The following is a 15,806-nucleotide window of genomic DNA, read 5'->3' on the forward strand; positions in this document are numbered from 1 at the left end:
AACACACCGATGGGTCTTGACTCTTTATCCAATTTGCCAGTCTGTGTCTTTTAATTGGAGCATTTCGTCCATTTACATTTAAAGTTAATATTGTTATATGTGAATTTGAACCTGTCATTATGATGTTAGCTGGTTATTTTGCTCGTTAGTTGATGCAGTTTCTTCCTAGCCTCAATGGTCTTTATATTTTGGCATGATTTTGCAGTGGCTTGTACCGGTTGTTCCTTTCCATGTTTAGTGCTTCATTCAGGAGCTCTTTTACGGCAGGCCTGGTGGTGACAAAATCTCTCAGCATTTGCTTGTCTGTAAAGGATTTTATTTCTCCTTCTCTTATGAAGCTTAGTTTGGCTGGATATGAAATTCTGGGTTGAAAACTCTTTTCTTTAAGATTGTTGAATTTTGGCCCCCACTCTCTTCTGGCTTGTAGAGTTTCTGCTGAGAGATCTGCTGTTAGTCTGATGGGCTTCCCTTTGAGGGTAACCCAACCTTTCTCTCTGGCTGCCCTTAACATTTTTCCTTCATTTCTACTTTGGTGAATCTGACAATTATGTGTCTTGGAGTTTCTCTTCTCCAGGAGTATCTTTGTGGCGTTCTCTGTATTTTCTGAATCTAAATGTTGGCCTGCCTTGCTAGATTGGGAAGTTCTCCTGGATAATATCCTGCAGAGTGTTTTCCAACTTGGTTCCAACTTGGTTTCCAACTTGGAGGAGGCAGTGTGCCTGTTCTCAGATCTCCGGCTGTGTGCTGGGAGAACCACTGCTCTCTTCAAAGCTGTCAGACTGGGACATTTAAGTCTGCGGAGGTTATTTCTGTCTTTTTGTTTGTCTGTGCCCTGCCCCCAGAGGTGGAGCCTACAGAGGCAGGCAGGCCTCCTTGAGCTGTGGTGGGCTCCACCCAGTTTGAGCTTCCCAGCTGCTTTGTTTACCTAATCAAGCCTGGCCAATGGCGGGCGCCCCTCCCCCAGCCTCACTGCCACCTTGCAGTTTGATCTCAGACTGCTGTGCTCGCAATCAGCGAGACTCCGTGGGCGTAGGACCCTCCAAGCCATGTGAGGGATATAATCTTCTGGTGTGCCGTTTTCTAAGCCAGTTGGAAAAGCGCAGTATTCAGCTGGGAGTGACCTGATTTTCCAGGTGCTGTCTGTCACCCCTTTCTTTGACTCGGAAAGGGAACTCCCTGACCCCTTGCACTTCCCGAGTGAGGCAATGCCTCACCCTGCTTCGGCTCGCAGACGGTGTGCTGCACCCACTGATCCGCGCCCACTGTCTGGCACTCCCTAGTGAGATGAACCCGGTGCCTCAGATGGAAATGCAGAAATCATAAGTCTTCTGTGTCACTCACCCTGGGAGCTGTAGACCGGAGCTGTTCCTATTTGGCCATCTTGGCTCCTCCCCGATTTATGGTATTAAGAAAAGAATGGAAGACATATCTAAAGTTATTACATGATATTAAGGGCATAATATAAGAAATCCATGCCAACAAAGTTAAACACTTAGATACAATGGACATTAGCAAATTACCAAAACAGATGTTACCAAACCAGAAAAACCCTGAAATTGAATTTGTAATTAGAACCTTCTTCCAAAGAAAATTTAAGACCAAATAACCTCATTGATGCATTCTAAGAAAAATCAAGAGAAGAAATAACATGAAACTTTACAAACTCTTTCAGAAAATAATAGAGAAAACACTATATCATATATTTTAATAAAAGTGGCATGACTCTAATACCTGAAAAAGACAAGAATTGTTTATGAAATGAAACAAACACTAAAATCCTTAACAAAATTATATTCAGTATTAATTAAGAATAGAAGTAATATATTTGGCGAAGTGAGATTTATTCTTTATTCCACAAATGCAAGGTTAGTTCAATACTAACAAGATCAATCTGTTTAATTTGTTGTATTATTAATATAAAAGAGAAAAACATAGTAATTTCAGTAGAGGTAGAAAGGGCTTTTGATAAAATTCAAGACCCAGTTATGATTTTGGAATTTTTATTGTGAAAGACCAAATAGTTTCCACGAAAACAAGGGATAAAAAGACTATTCACTCTCATTTTTATCCAATGTTGTATTGGAGGTCACAGTGCAGTAATGCAAAAAATTCTATTATGTAAGGTAAGGTGAGAATATTAAATCTATAGAGGTTAAGATTCCATACTTGCAAATCATGTAGAAAATGCTTAGGTATATAAACAGCTATTAGTCTTTGTATTAGTCTGTTCTTGCATTGCTATAAAGAAACACCTGAGACTGGGTAATTTATAAAGAAAAGAGTTTTAATTGGCTCATGGTTTGGCAGGTTGTACAGGAAGCATGATGCTGACATCTGCTTGGCTTCTGGGGAGGCCTCAGGAAACTTACAATCAGAGCATAAGGTGAAGGGTAAGCAGGCTCATCTGACATGGCCAGAGCAGGAGGAAAAGAGAGAGGGAGGGGAGATGCTATATTCTTCTAAATAACCAGATCTCACAAGAACTCACTATCATGAGAACAGCACCCAGGGGAATGGTGTTAAACCATTAATGAGAACTCTACTCCTATGATTTAATCACCATCCACCAGGCTCCACCTCCAACACTGGGGATTACAGTTTGACATGAGATTTAATGTTTCATGGGAACATAGATCCAAACCATATCAGTCTTTTTTTCTATTTTTACATTTAAAATTTTTATTTTTCCATCAGTTTTTGGGGTACAGGTGGTATTTGGTTAAATAAGTAAGCTTTTTAGTGGTTATTTCTGAGCTTAATTAGTGAACTCAGCTTAGATACAGAATACAAGATCAATTACCAGTGTTAGTGCTATCTCAATATACTAGTTATAAACAAACAGAATTCTAAAGACCAACATACTATCTACTGGTTACTACAGTCAATAATAATTTAACTGTACATTTTAAAATAACTTATAGAGTATAATTGGATTGTTTGCAACTCAAAGGATAAATGCTTGAGGGGTAGATATCCCATTCTTCATGATGTGCTTATTTCACATTGCATGCCTATATCAAAACATCTCATATACCCCATGAATATATACACCTACTGTGTACCCACAAAAATAAAAAAAAACCATCTACCATATCTACCATAATATCATAACACATAAAATATTCAGGATAAATTTAATAAAAGTTGAGCAAAACCTCTACTCTGAAACTTTAAAATATTTCTAAAGGAAAATAAAGTATACTTAGGTAAATAAAATGATCTATCATGCTCATGGATTAGAAGACTATTATTAAATCTCATCTTCAACGATTATGCAGAGAGAGACCGCAATTCTAATCGTATTTCCAGGAAACGTTGACAAAGAATTCCTGAAATTTACATGGAATTGCAAAGGACGTAGGACAGCCAAAACAACCCTTGAAAAACAAGAACAAAGAGAAGTCACATTAGCTGTTTTCAGGAGTTGTTATAAAGCTACAGCCATCAAGACTGAACCAGGACCGTGTGGAGTCAGCGGCAGGACCTGATAATAGACTCCGGGAACAAAACTGAGTGTTCGGAAACAGACTTACACCCACATATGTACATGTGGGGAAACGGAACAGTACTAAAGTAATTTTATGGGGAGAAGGAAAGACCTTCCAAAAAAAAAAATAATAATAATGGGGCCGAGATGGAGTAAGCCATCTGCAACTGCCGTCTGTCAATTACAGTAAAATTTCTGGACAAAATACAAAAACCAAAACGCGAGCCCTTTAAGGAGCACACAATAGCAAGCACACTGGGAACTAAAATCAAAACGTCATTAAGGCCCCATAAGAGGACTGAGTTTCCCATTTTTCCATGCTTGGTCTCCCAGCATTGAGCAGAAGGCAGACCCCGGCTTGGAACTGAGCAGTGAGTGCTGACAACATCACCTTAGGAGAAACCCCCTGCTTACAGCCAAAGGAAGGGCCTCCCATGCGCCAGAATGTGGAGGGAATCCATGTTTCTTCCCCCTTTGCTTCTTCTTGCTCTCCTCTCTCTTGGCTAGTCCAAGTTCAGCAGCTGCACAGCGATGGAGGCGGTGGGGCAACTATAGGACCATCAGCTCAACTCCAAGGCACGATCTCTCCAGCCCTCACTCAGAGGAATGAGGAAAAGGGCCTCATTTCCTATAGAGTCTGAGGGAATACCTGTTGTCATTTTCTCTTTTTTTTTCATTTTCTTTATTTTTAAAATCAAGTTACATTTTTTAAGTTGACAAATAATTGCACAGGCATATGGGGTAGGTAGCAGTGTTGACACATACACAACGTGTAGTGATCAGATCAGGGTAATTAGCACATCCATCATCTCAAACACGTATCATTTCTGTGTATTGGGAACATTCAATATCCTTTCTTCTAACCATTTGAAACTATATAATTTATTATTGTTAACTATAGTCATCCTACAGTGGTACAGAACAGGAGAATGTATTCCTCCTATCTAGCCATAATTTTGTATTCTTTAACAAATCTCTCCCTATCCCTCTCCCTCCCCTACCCTTCCCAGCCCCCTCTCTTTTATCTCTTGCTGCTTTACCCCAAGGGTAGCCCTGGTCACACAGAACAACATGTACTAATGGCAAGTGAACCTTTAGGAGAAACCTGTCTTTCTGACCAGAAGGGTCAGGTAAAAGGGAGCCAGATTGTAGGGTAGGCTTGGCAGATTTTGGAAACAAAAATATAAGATTCTAAGTAAAATCAGAATTTCAGATAAACCTTGTTATATTTTTAAACTTGTTAATGTATTTTCCATGCAATATTTGGGAAAAAATATATATATAAAACTAAAAATTCATTCATTATTTATCTGAACTGGTCATCTTGTATGTTATCTGGTGTTTCCACATGGGGTTAATTCCAGAGAGGAAAGTGCTAGAGAAGGGTGTCCCCCATTTCTGTGGACAAACTCACTAGAGCCTGGTCTCACTCCAGAGCTGTGCATGCCTGGAAAGTCCCAAGGAAGCAGAGTAAAGACTTTGAGAACTTCACTGCCATTCAAGCCATCTCCCAACTTCCAGCCTAACCTCCAAAGAATACGTGTGCCAGGCCATCTCAAACAGCCCAGCAGAGGCTTTAGAAACTGATTTGTCATTGGAGCTGCCACACACAGAATGCAGAAACAAATGTAAGTCTGAACCTAACTGATTGTATGGCAATTCAAACACGGATTTAAAATAATTGGTGATGGAATAACAATTGGATATCTACATGGAAAAATAGTACACCTGAAAGCATCAGATATGAAAACAGAATATCTGAAGTCATAAAACTTCTAGAGCAAAACAAAAGAATATGATATGATGCTGAGGTTGTCGAAGATTTCTCAGATTGGGTACAAAATGCATTAATTACAAAGGAATAGTTAACAAATTCTGTTTTAAAAAATAAAAAACTAAATTTTACTCATTAAAATGTCTCTAAAAATAAAAAATAACACATGAATAGCAGGAAATAACTACACTACATACAACTGACCCACGTCTTGCCTTATAATTATGTATAAACAATTTCTATAACTTAAGAAAAAAAATGAGATAAGGGCTTACTCAGATACCGCACAGGGAAAGATATCACAATGGTCAAGAGAAAGTACTTACCATTGTTATTAATTAAAGAAGTGCAAATTTAAATACCAGAGAGATGCCACTACAATGACAAAAATTAAAGAGACCGAGATGATCAAATTTTGGCAAAGCTGTGGAACGTCCACAACTCTCCCATGTTGTTGGTGGGGTTCATACATGGGGTTCATGCTTTCCAAAACATTTTGACAGTTTCCTATAAAGTTAAACATACACACACTATGATCCAGCAATTCCATTCATAAGTAATGATGTAAGAGAAAGAAAAATCTATGTCTACACAAAGACTTGTTCTTGCAAGTCTTTTTCATAACAGCCACACACTGTATAAAATGTAACATCCATCCACAGGACGATGGATGAGCAAAGGGAGGTACATCTGTGCACTAACTGCTTCTCAGGAGTAGGAAACAATGAACCACGCATGGATACACACCATGGCATGGGTGAGTCTCAAGATCACTGTGCTTGAGGGAAATAAGGAAAACACAAAAGAGAACCTGCTGTGAGAGTATATTTCCTGGGTATTCAACAACAAGCAAAATTAACCTATGGTGAAAGAATCAATCAGTTGTTGACTCTGGGGCAAAGGGTAAGGAGAAATTAATTAGGCAAGTTCACAAGGGAACCTTCCGGGTGATGGAGTGTTCTGTGTTTTGACATGGGTATATATGACAGGTATATGAATTTGATGGAATTTCCCAAATGATAGCACTATGTCAATTAAAAAAATAGAAACGTTGAAAATGGGACTGATATGGTTTGGCTGCATCACCACCCAAATCTCAACTTGAATTGTATCTCCCAGAAGTCCCACGTGTTGTGGGAGGAGCTCAGGGGGGTAGTTGAATCATGGTGGCCAGTCTTTCCTGTGCTTTTCTTGTGATAGTGAATAAGTCTCACAGGACCTGATGGTTTTATCAGGGGTTTCTGCTTTTTCTTCTTCCTCATTTTCTCTTGCTGCTACCATGTAAGAAGTGCCTTTTGCCTCTCACCGTGACTCTGAGGCATCCCTAGCCATGTGGAAATGTAAGTCTAAGTAAACTTTTTCTCCCCAGTCTCAAGTATGTCTTTATCAGCAGCATGAAAATGGACTAATAAGGTAAATTGGTACCAACAGAGTGAGGAGTTGCTGAATAGTTACCTGAAAAATGTGGAAGCGACATTGGAACTGGGTAACAGGCAGAGGTTGGAACAGCATTTTCAGCTTCAGTTCCATGATGAAATCATTGTCTGGCTATACTGTTAAGTGAAGAGCATTAGAGAGCAATAGAAGCTCACATCATTGTGAGGTCAACATTAGCGCATGGACAGGGTGGGACAGAGCTTTTCAGTGGCATATATCACACTGCTAATATAGATCCTCACTGAGGTTACCAAAAATGTTACTCTCTGTGTGCTTCTGTAAGGCTTGAATAATTGTTACTCAATCTTGGATTACTGTTGTCACCAGGAAAAAATTGAAGAATCAAAACCATCTGTCTTGAGGCAAATTGTTAAATATACCCAAGTCAGTTTACTTACAAAGTAATCTAGGACTTGTTTTAAAATAACTGAGTGGGGCAGGGGACGGGTCAGGTTTGGAGAGGGTAACAGATGAAATGGAATTAGCTGACTTTTGTAGTGGTTGGAGCTGCACGATGAAAACATGGTGATCACTATAGTAGTCCCTCCACCTTTGTGCATGTCTCACAAGTTTCAAAACCCTCTCACTTTGTAGGATGTCAGAAACCACTCCTACAGGATAGATGGACCTGAGTACATCATGCTTAAGTGAAACAAGCCAGTCACAGAAGGACAAATGCTGCCAAATTCTACTTTTATGAAATATCTAAAATAGTTAAACTCACAGAAAGTAGAAAGGTCATTGCTAGGGGCTGGGGGAGGGGAAAATGGGGAATTGAGGTGCAATGGGCGTGGAGTTTCAGTCATACAAGATGAGAAAGTGAATTAGTGTTCTCTAGAGGGACAGAACTAATAGGATAGATGTATACATGAAGGGAGTTTACTAAGGAGTATTGACTCACATGATCACAAGGTGAAGTCCCATGGTAGCCCATCTACAAGCTGAGGAGCCAGGAAGCCAGTCCAAGTCCTAAAACCTCAAAAGTAGGGAAGCCCACAGTGCAGCCTTCAGTCTGTTTGTGGCCAAAGGCCAGAGAGCCCCTGGTGAAACACTGGTGTAAGTCCAAGAGTCCAAAAGCTGAAGAACTTGGAGTCTGATGTTTGAGGAAGCTTCCAGCACAGGAGAAACATGGAGGCCAGAAGACTCAGCAAGTCAGCTTCTCCCACCTCCTTCTGCCTGCTTTGTTCTAGCCATGCTGGTAGCCGACTGGATGGTGCCCACCCAGACTGAGGGTTGGTCTGCCTCTCCCAGTGCACTGACTCAAATGTTAATCTCCTTTGTCAACACCCTCACAGACACACCTGGGAACAATACTTTACATCCTTCAATCCAATCAAGTTGACAATCTTAACCATCCCAGAAAGTTGTAAGGATCCACTATAGCACAAGGGGCATGTAGTTAACAATACCGTACCATGCACCTCAACATTTGTTAAGAGTGTATATGTTGTGTCATGTGGGTTTTACCACAAGTTTAAAAATACTCCTGAGTATCTTATTCCATATAATCAACACCTTAGCAAACCTTAGTACTTCACTGCCCTTTCCTAGCTGCATGGTGTATCAGAGAATGTGTGGGCTTTGGAGTCAGACAAGCTTCGATTCAAGTACTAGGTGATCTGGAACAGGTTACTTACCCTGGCTGGTCCTCAGGGTCATCTTTTGTAAACTCAGGATGGAATAAGACAGCCCCATCTATCTTCCAGCACCATTCTAAGGATGACTTATAGGCATTGCTCAGTCATGGCAGCGATTATTATTTTTTGATTAGCATGTAGCCCACTGCCTGGACCATAGTAGATGCTCAATAAATGTTTGTTGAATGAATAATTTAATTCATTGTTAATGAATTTTTATTTTATTTTACCCTGCTCCTCGCCAATTTTTTAGTGCAATTACTCTTATCTAGTTTTGAGTTGTATCCAAATTCTCAGTGTAGTTAAGATTCAAAATTACATATCAGCTTGCTGGGCTAGCACTTTTCCTTACATCTCTCCCTGAAGGGTCCTCAATTCTATTTCTTTTCTATGTGTCTTTTTTCTCACTTCCATGGACCTGTGTCCAGGGCCCCTTGCCCCCAAAGCCCTTCGACTAGTTATTCTCCAGCAGAACATTTTTCTGCCAGTAAAAATATTTTCTTTCAGGAATTGGCTAAAAGCTGTTTTCATAAAACCTTCCCTATATGAATTGAGCTTATAATTATCTGGCTCTTTCTTAGGATTTCTGCAGAGCTTATGCACACCTAAAGCGTACCAATTCACACTTGGTTCCGGGGTCTATAGTAGTCACAGAAACATGACTCCTGTCATGAATGCAAGCTAGGATGTGGTCCCTAAAGTGGGAGATGGGTCTCGAATGCCCCTTCAATCCTCGTACAGTGTCTACTATGGTGCTTCCACAGCACTGAGCAGCAGCCCTTAGGAGAGTGGAGTTTAGAATTTGATCTTTGCAGACCTGAGTTTTAATCCTGGCTCTATAACCTATAAGCAGTATAAGAAAGGTACCCAAACTGTCTGTTTCATTTGTCCAGCGGGGACACTACGCATTTTACAGGGTGTGATGGTTAATTTCAGGTGTCCATATCACTGCCTTAAAGAATATGTCAGGAATTGGTAAAGCATTGTTTCTGGGTGAGCCTGCACACATATTCCTGGGAAGCTGGTGGACAGAGTGGGGAAGATGGCTTCAATAGACACAGGCCCCATCCAATTCTCTGAGGGCCCAGTTAGAAGAAACAGGGCAGAGGAAAGGCAGTTTCCTCCCTTTCCCTCCGGGAGCTGAGACTCTTCTTTTCCTGCTCTTGGACATCAGAACTTCAGGCTCTTTTTTTTTTTTTTTTTTTTGAGACAGAGTCTCGCTCTGTCACCCAGGCTGGAGGTGCAGTGGCACGATCTCAGCTCACTGCAAGCTCCGCCTCCTGGGTTCCCGCCATTCTCCTGCCTCAGCCTCCCAAGTAGCTGGGACTACAGGTGCCCGCCAACACGCCCAGCTAATATTTTTGTATTTTTAGTAGAGATGGGGTTTCACCGTGTTAGCCTGACCTCGTGATCCACCCACCTCGGCCTCCCAAAGTGCCGGGATTACAGGCGTGAGCCACTGTGCCCAGCCCAGGCTCTTTTTATACTGAGAGTTACACTATCCACTTCCCTGGTTCTGAAGTTTTTGGGTGTGGACTGAATCACACTCCTGGCATCCCAGGGGCTCCAGCTTGCAGACGGCTTGTCCTGAGACTTTTCACCCTCTAATTCCCCTAATAAATCCCCTCTCATCTGTCTTTGCTGATAACCTGTTGGTAGCATCTCTCTAGAGCCCCGATTAATCCACAGGGGTAATGTGAGGGAGAAATGAGGTCGTGCATGGAGAGCATTTCACACCCTGCCTGACACATGCCCAGGTCCAACAGGCTGCAGCTGCAGTTATTCTAGAGCTTAGCATCAGTGTTCAAAACAGAGGAAGGCCTTCCCTCTGGTACCCAGCCATCGCGTTGAGCTTCTCCTGTCATTTTTCAATTCCGGAGTGTTTTTCGAGAGCAATTTTGTGTCCTGTGTATCACTGACGTGGGGCCAAAAACAATCTGTATGTGTGGGGATCTGAAGCTGGGAATGACCAATAGGTCAGAAAGTTCTTAGGAGTCAGGAGCAGAGGAAGCTGCATGGTCAAGGGGAATCAACATGAGCCTTCCTGCCATGTGTCCTATTTCCTGCGGTCTAATGAGACAGAGACATATGTATGTATGCATCATCTCATGCTTAGCTCTTTAATATGTACAAGGTGTTTTCAAATTCTCCCACCAACTGTTTCGACAGTTGAGAATCTCAAGAACACCTGCTGTTCATGACTGTTGTCAAGGGGATCGTCCCTTTAGGGACACAGGAAGATTTGCCTATAATGCCAGGAAGCTTTGATATCTATTATTTTATTACAAAAATCAACTACAGCTTTGCTGCTATATTACTTCGGGTCTTTACTCTTTCCACTATTTATTTTAAGCCTCAGCTTGTGGATAGTTGGAGAAGGAGGGAAAATATATAACACTCTTATTAACTAATTTAACTATGTATATAACATGTAGAATGAAGAAAGACTTGAAGAGGTAGTATTTGTGAATGCTCCAACAAATTAAAAGATTATTTAAATTATTGATTTCTGATTAAACCATTTATTATCTATAATGAATTAAAAGAGTTTGTGAAAATAAATTCAGTGACATTTTTGCATCTCTAACTTCAAAATCATAGTCACTTTTCAAAGCCAAAAATTCCTGAAGCAGAAGTCTGCCAATCATCACAATAAAACATGAAGCCCTAGTCAGGATGTGTTCCCAACAAATAGCAGTTGAAGCTCCAACTGCCATGAAATGATGAAAGAAACACTATGTAAGAGCCATGGATAATTATTTCAATGCCAAAAGAATCATCACAGACTGTTTTGGGTTGCAGAGTTTGAATGGAAACACAGCATTAAAATAAGGTGCACAAAATTAATTCTTGAATGTAATTTTAAAATAAAATGGAATGTTGCTCCATAATATTCATCAAATCCAAAAGTGGCCACTGACAAGATTCAGTTTATTTCAGTTTTTATGCTGTCATTATGTAAAAAAACTATAGCAGGAAGTTCACAAATTTCCCTTTGGAAAGAGATACACAACTACAGACAATACGCTTTCCTAAAAGGCAGCAGGAGCTTTTCATGCAGACTTGTTTCCCATCCGTAACATACAAATATTTATTGTCCAGGGTCAATACAGCCTTGCAGATAAACAGGCTTTGAGTTATACCAAGCATGCTCATCCTTATATGGTATTTTCATATAAGAAATACAAAAGAAACATACCACAAAATGATGGTGTTCAGGACATGGGGCAACGCCCTGTTTCTGTGGTATAGCGTCCTAGGTTTTGTAGGATTCCATAGGAGGCAGCTACAAGTTCAACATGAAAAGCTCTGAAATCCCTTCCTAAGCTAATGAAGTGAAGCCCTGACCACACCAAGGAAAGGATGAAACAGAACTCATTTATTGTTTCTCAAATGATGCTAACATCTCTTCAAAGCCACCATTAATTTAACATCTTTAAAGCTATAAGAGTAATCTATGTAATAAGTGAAAAATGCCTATAAAATTAGTGCTTTACATCTCAAACCGTTATTATACAGAAATTCATATTTTCATAATCACATAAAAGTTTAACGTACTATTCATTATAAGATTAAAGAGCATGAGTTATTCAGCCTGTGTAATTATTAACAAGTGGAAATTAAATCGTGATAATTTTGTACTCTTTTCTTCTTAAAATGATAATTTCCTTTCTCCTTTTGCCTGAGACACATGCTTGAACAATATTAACATCTTACCCTCTAAAATAAATGATTATATATCATATATGAATAATTGTTTATATATGTATTTATACATAAAATATATATATTTCTATATATAATCGACAAATCAAAAGAAAACACATATATTAATATATACATTTATATAGTAGGTTCTAGTATTTATAGAAAAGACCTGCATATTTCTAACAGATATATATAATATATATCAATATATATTTATATTTCTATTACATATAAATATATAATCCATATTCCTATATTTGTACTTATATATTTATATGTAAATATACATATTATATATAGGTTTGTATACAGTAAATATAGTTGTATATTACATTTTATTTACATATGTTTCTATATATTTGCATACAGTGAATTCTACTATATACAGAAAGGACCTGTGTCTTTCTAATATATGGAAATATGAAATGTACTTTTTGTCTCCTCGGTTGCAAAAAGGCTTTTTTCAAGTAGATAGATATTGCTCTACTTTGAATTTTTCTTCTTTATTATATTAGATTGTAGGGAGGGGACCCTGAAAGGAAAGAGATGGAAACCATTGTACCATCAGTTTATATTGAGGAAAAGGTATTTTAAAAATGAAACCTAAGTAGGTAGAATCCAGATCTTGGTACTTGGTGTATGTGCTGGCAGGATTGCATGAAAAAATAAACCCTAAATGATGCAGAGTCATCCTGTGAGGGGGAAATTTGTCTGCAGTGCTCAGCCATGACGCAATCCTTATGCTCCTGTCTGGCAAACTGTGACGTCTCCCGCTGCCGCTGCCGTCAAGCCCGCAAGACCCCACTTCCCTCCCTCCCCGCACAACACCTCTTCCTTCCTCCTTTCCTTTCTCGCTCCCCACACACCACCTCTTCCCCTCTTCCTCCCTCCCCACAGGCCACCTCTTCCTCCCTCCGTCCCAACACACCACCTCTTCCTCCCTCCCTCCCTGCATACCACCTTTTTCTCCCTCTCTCTTCACACACCTCCTCTTCGTCCTTCCCTCCCCACACGCCTCTTCCTCCTCGCTCCCCACACACCACCTGTTCCTTCCTACCTCCCCAAACACCTCCACTTCCTCCCTCCACATATCACCTCTTCCTCCCTCCCTCCCCACACACCTCCTCTTCCTCCCTCCTTCCTCACACACCTTTTCTTCCTCCCTCCCTCCCCGCACAACACCTCTTCCTTCCTCCTTGCCTTTCTCGCTCCCCACACACCTCCTCTTCCTCCCTCCCAGCACACCCCTTCTTCCTCCCTCCCTCTCTTTACACCACCTCTTCCTCCCTCCCTACCTACCCACACAGCTCCCCTTCCTTCCTCCATCCCAACACACCACCTCTTCCTGCCTCCTTTCCTACACACCACCTCTTCCTCCCTTCCTCCATCCCTCACCACACAGCTCCTCTTCCTCCCTCCCTCCCAACACACCACCTCTTCCTCCGTCCCTCCCTACACAGCACATCTTCATCCCTCCTTCCCTCCCTCCCTCCCCACACACCTCCTCTTCCTCCCTCCCTCCCCACACACAACCACTTTCTCCCTCCATCCCTCCCCACACACCTTCTCTTCGTCTCTCCCTCCCCACCACCTCTTCTTCCTCCCTCGCTCCCCAAACACCACCTCTTACTCCCTGCATACCACCTCTACCTCCCTCCCTCCCCACACACCTCATCTTCTTCCTTCGCTCCCCACACACCAATTCTTCCCCCCTCCCTCCCTCCACACACACCACCTCTTCCTCCCTCCCAACACACCACATTTTACTCCCTCCCTCCCCACACACGACCACTTCCTCCCTCCCTCCTTCCCCAGACATCTCCTCTTCCTCCCGCCCTCCCTCCCTACATAACACCTCTTCATCCCTCCCTCCCCAAACACCTCCTCTTCCTCCCTCCACACATCCCCTCTTCCTCCCTCCCTCCCTACACCCCACCTCTTCCTGTCTCCCTCCCTACACACCACCTCTTCCTCCCTCCCTCCCCACACAGCACCTCTTCCCCCCTCCCTCCCTCCCTCTTCACCATCAGAGAACACGGAGTCACTCAGATCAATTTGCAACACATTCATTTTATTATCATCAGAATGGCAAGCACCCCGCTGGTGAGATCTCTGAGGTCTGGCGGCTGGGCCTGAACTTACTCGCTGCTCTCGGAGATAGGGGAGTAGCTGGCCGTCTACACACTCGGTAGTTCTTCCACCTCGCTCTCCTGACTCAGTGGTTCCTCCAGCTCGGTCTCCTGACTCAGTGGTTCCTCCACCTCGGTCTCCTGACTCAGTGGTTCTTCCACCTCGCTCTCCTGACTCAGTGGTTCTTCCATCTTGCTCTCCTGACTCAGTGGTTCTTCCACCTCGGTCTCCTGACTCAGTGGTTCTTCCACCTCGCTCTCCTGACTCAGTGGGGTTCCCCCACCTCGCTCTCCTGACTCAGTGGTTCCCCCACCTCGCTCTCCTGACTCAGGGGGTCATGCTGGGACCCCTCGCTCACTGGCTCCTCCGGCGGCAGCTCGTGCTGAGGGAGCTCCCGGCTGGGCTGGTCGCTGGGGCCGGGTGCCGCTGGCCCGCTCTCCGCCTCAGGTGCCGTCACGGCCGCCATCTTTGTCGCAGCCCCTTTCTTCCCGCGTCTCCCTCTACGAACTGCTTTTCCCTTCTTGGCCACCTTGGCAGTCTGGAAGGACAACAGGGACGATCACAGAAGGGCTCTGGTTTAGGGACGAGGATGGAGGAGGCTGGGAACGGACGTGTCCTCAGAAGCGGTGGGGACCGGGTTGGGGGGTTGTGCCAAGTGAGGACAGGAGAGGCTTCTTGTGAGGAAGGAGGCGAGGGGAAGACGAGGAGGAGCTTGGGAGGGTCGCTCACCTTCTTCTTCGGGCCACTGGGGCTCAGCTGAGAGGAGGCCTTCCTCTTTCCTGCCTCTTCGGCCTTGGCCGGAGGTCCCGAGGCTCTCGGCTTTGGACTCATCTTCTGCAGCTCAACGTCTGGCAACGGTCGACTAACTCCAGGCTGCCTGGCCTCCCTGTATATATATACCCCTCTGGCGATCCCAGGACGAGACAATCATGCCCCTGAGCTGTGATTGGTCAACACTCCACTACCCAGCCAATGGTAGCCCTGGGTGGGAAGGAAGGCCTTATACGTCACAAAGCACCTTCAGGACACTGCGGAGGAAGTCAGGGGTGGTGACATCTGATGAGGAAGGCAGGGTGCTCTGGTTGGAGAAAGGGAGATTTGGGTTAGCACCCCTAAAGATAGTTCCCAACCTGACATGTCACCCTTCCTAAACTCCCCATGTTCAATTTTGGCAGATCATGTGGCAAGGGAGGATATTTCCCCCACATGTTTCCCCCGGAACCCCCATTCAGTGGTACATTCTGCTCCTCCACAACTACCATCATTACCCAGTTTCTGTATGACCTACCTAAAATCCCTCCATGCTAACTGGGATGGATGGAGGGCTGTACGAAGACATCAGTCATCCCTCTCTCCTACAAATTCCTCTGCTGCACCTTGAGGATCATTCACTTCTTGGCTGCCATGGAACAACTTTTCCATCTCACATGCTTCTCCCAGCATCCACATAGTGCCTCGCAATTTTTCATTCTCATGGTTTAAAGCACTGGCTTCCAGAGGTCAAGATTAGCAAACACACTAGCTCAGCTGGGTATCTGTATCGGGCTGGGTTCCTCAGAGAAGGAGAAACTAAACCAAATAGGATACTCTCTCTCTCTCTGTGTGTGTGTGTGTGTGTGTGTGTGTGTAATAT

At 43.0% G+C, this 15,806-nt stretch overlaps 1 protein-coding gene across 1 annotated transcript; it reads right to left on the minus strand.

Annotated features, from left to right (window-relative positions):
* Positions 1-14,093: 14,093 nt before the first annotated feature.
* LOC742075 (variable charge Y-linked-like) lies at positions 14,094-15,104 on the minus strand. Its single transcript, XM_024354040.3, is given in 4 exon segments — positions 14,094-14,445; positions 14,448-14,711; positions 14,903-15,067; positions 15,069-15,104. Coding segments are annotated over 4 exon segments (690 nt in total). The 3' UTR covers positions 14,094-14,220.
* Between the last annotated feature and the right edge of the window lie 702 nt (positions 15,105-15,806).

Source organism: Pan troglodytes, chromosome Y (genome assembly GCF_028858775.2).
Source record: "Pan troglodytes isolate AG18354 chromosome Y, NHGRI_mPanTro3-v2.0_pri, whole genome shotgun sequence".
NCBI classification, from domain to species: domain Eukaryota; kingdom Metazoa; phylum Chordata; class Mammalia; order Primates; family Hominidae; genus Pan; species Pan troglodytes.